The 1,471-nt window shown below is 66.9% G+C and overlaps 1 protein-coding gene across 1 annotated transcript in view; it reads left to right on the top strand.

The window, feature by feature from the left end:
- Positions 1 to 1,465, top strand: part of LOC108510223 (eukaryotic translation initiation factor 3 subunit C-like) — a 20,024-nt gene extending 18,559 nt beyond the window's left edge. Inside the window, exon 15 of the mRNA XM_017839899.1 lies at positions 1,267 to 1,465. Within this exon, the coding sequence (XP_017695388.1) occupies positions 1,267 to 1,346 (80 nt within the window). The 3' untranslated portion in view covers positions 1,347 to 1,465. The remainder of the gene's footprint in view (positions 1 to 1,266) is intronic.
- The last annotated feature ends 6 nt before the right edge of the window (positions 1,466 to 1,471 follow it).

Genomic DNA, 1,471 nt, shown 5'->3' with positions numbered 1-1,471 from the left:
CACCTGGGGGCACCTGGGGGACGTGGGATATGTCTGGGGTACACCTGGGGGGCACCTGGGCACACCTGGGGGCACCTGGGGGATGTGGGATATGTCTGGGGTACACCTGGGGGGCACCTGGGGGCACCTGGGCGGCACCTGGGGCGGAGCTGGGCACACCTGGGCACACCTGGGGGCACCTGGGGTAGGTGGGATGTATTTGGGATACACCTGGGGGGCACCTGGGGGCACCTGGGGGACGTGGGATATGTCTGGGGTACACCTGGACACACACCTGGGGGCACCTGGGCACACCTGGGCGGCACCTGGGGCGGAGCTGGGCACACCTGGGGTACCTGGGGTGTATCTGGGATACACCTGGGCACACCTGGGGGCAGCTGGGGTAGGTGGGATGTATCTGGGATACACCTGGGGGGCACCTGGGGGCACCTGGGGGACGTGGGATATGTCTGGGGTACACCTGGGCACACCTGGGCGCACCTGGGCACACCTGGGACACACCTGGGGCACACCTGGGACACACCTGGGCACACCTGGGACACACCTGGGGACACACCTGGGCACACCTGGGCATACCTGTCACACACCTGGGACACACCTGGGACACACCTGGGACACACCTGGGGCACACCTGGGGACACACCTGGGGACACCTGACACACACCTGGGGACACCTGGGACACACCTGGGATCACCTGGGACACACCTGGGCACACCTAGGGGGCACCTGGGCACACCTGGGGCACACTTGGGGACACCTGACACACACATGGGGCACACCTGGGACACACCTGGGCACACCTGGGACACACCTGGGCACACCTGGGACACACCTGGGACATACCTGGGACACACCTGGGGACACACCTGGGGACACCTGGGGACACCTGGGCACACCTGGGATACACCTGGGGGGGTGGGACACACCTGGGACACACCTGGGACACACCTGGACACACCCAAACACACCTGGGACACACCTGGACACACCCAAACACACCTGGGACACACCTGGGCACACCTGGGACACACCTGGGACATACCTGGGACACACCTGGGACACACCTGGACACACCCAAACACACCTGGGACACACCTGGACACACCCAAACACACCTGGGACATACCTGGGCACACCTGGGGCACACCTGGGACACACCTGGGCACACCTGACACACACCTGGGCACACCTGGGACACACCTGGGCCACACCTGGGACACACCTGGCCCCACCCCCCGCTCACCTGTCCGGCTCCGCCCCCGCAGACCAGAAGGACGGCGGGTACCGCAAGGGCGACGGGTACCTGAGGCGCGGCGGCTTCCGGCAGGAGCGCGGCAACTACTGACCCACACCTGCCCCACGGCGGGGCCCACCTGCCCCACACGGCCCTCACCTGCCCCACAGACCCCTCACCTGCCCCATAGAGGCCTCACCTGCCCCACAGAACCATCACCTGCCCCACAGGACCGT

The sequence above is a fragment of the Lepidothrix coronata genome, unplaced genomic scaffold (assembly GCF_001604755.1).
Source record: "Lepidothrix coronata isolate B3197 unplaced genomic scaffold, Lepidothrix_coronata-1.0 Scaffold555, whole genome shotgun sequence".
NCBI classification, from domain to species: domain Eukaryota; kingdom Metazoa; phylum Chordata; class Aves; order Passeriformes; family Pipridae; genus Lepidothrix; species Lepidothrix coronata.
Note: the sequence above shows the minus strand (reverse complement) of the source record. Positions and strands in the feature narration are given on the sequence as shown.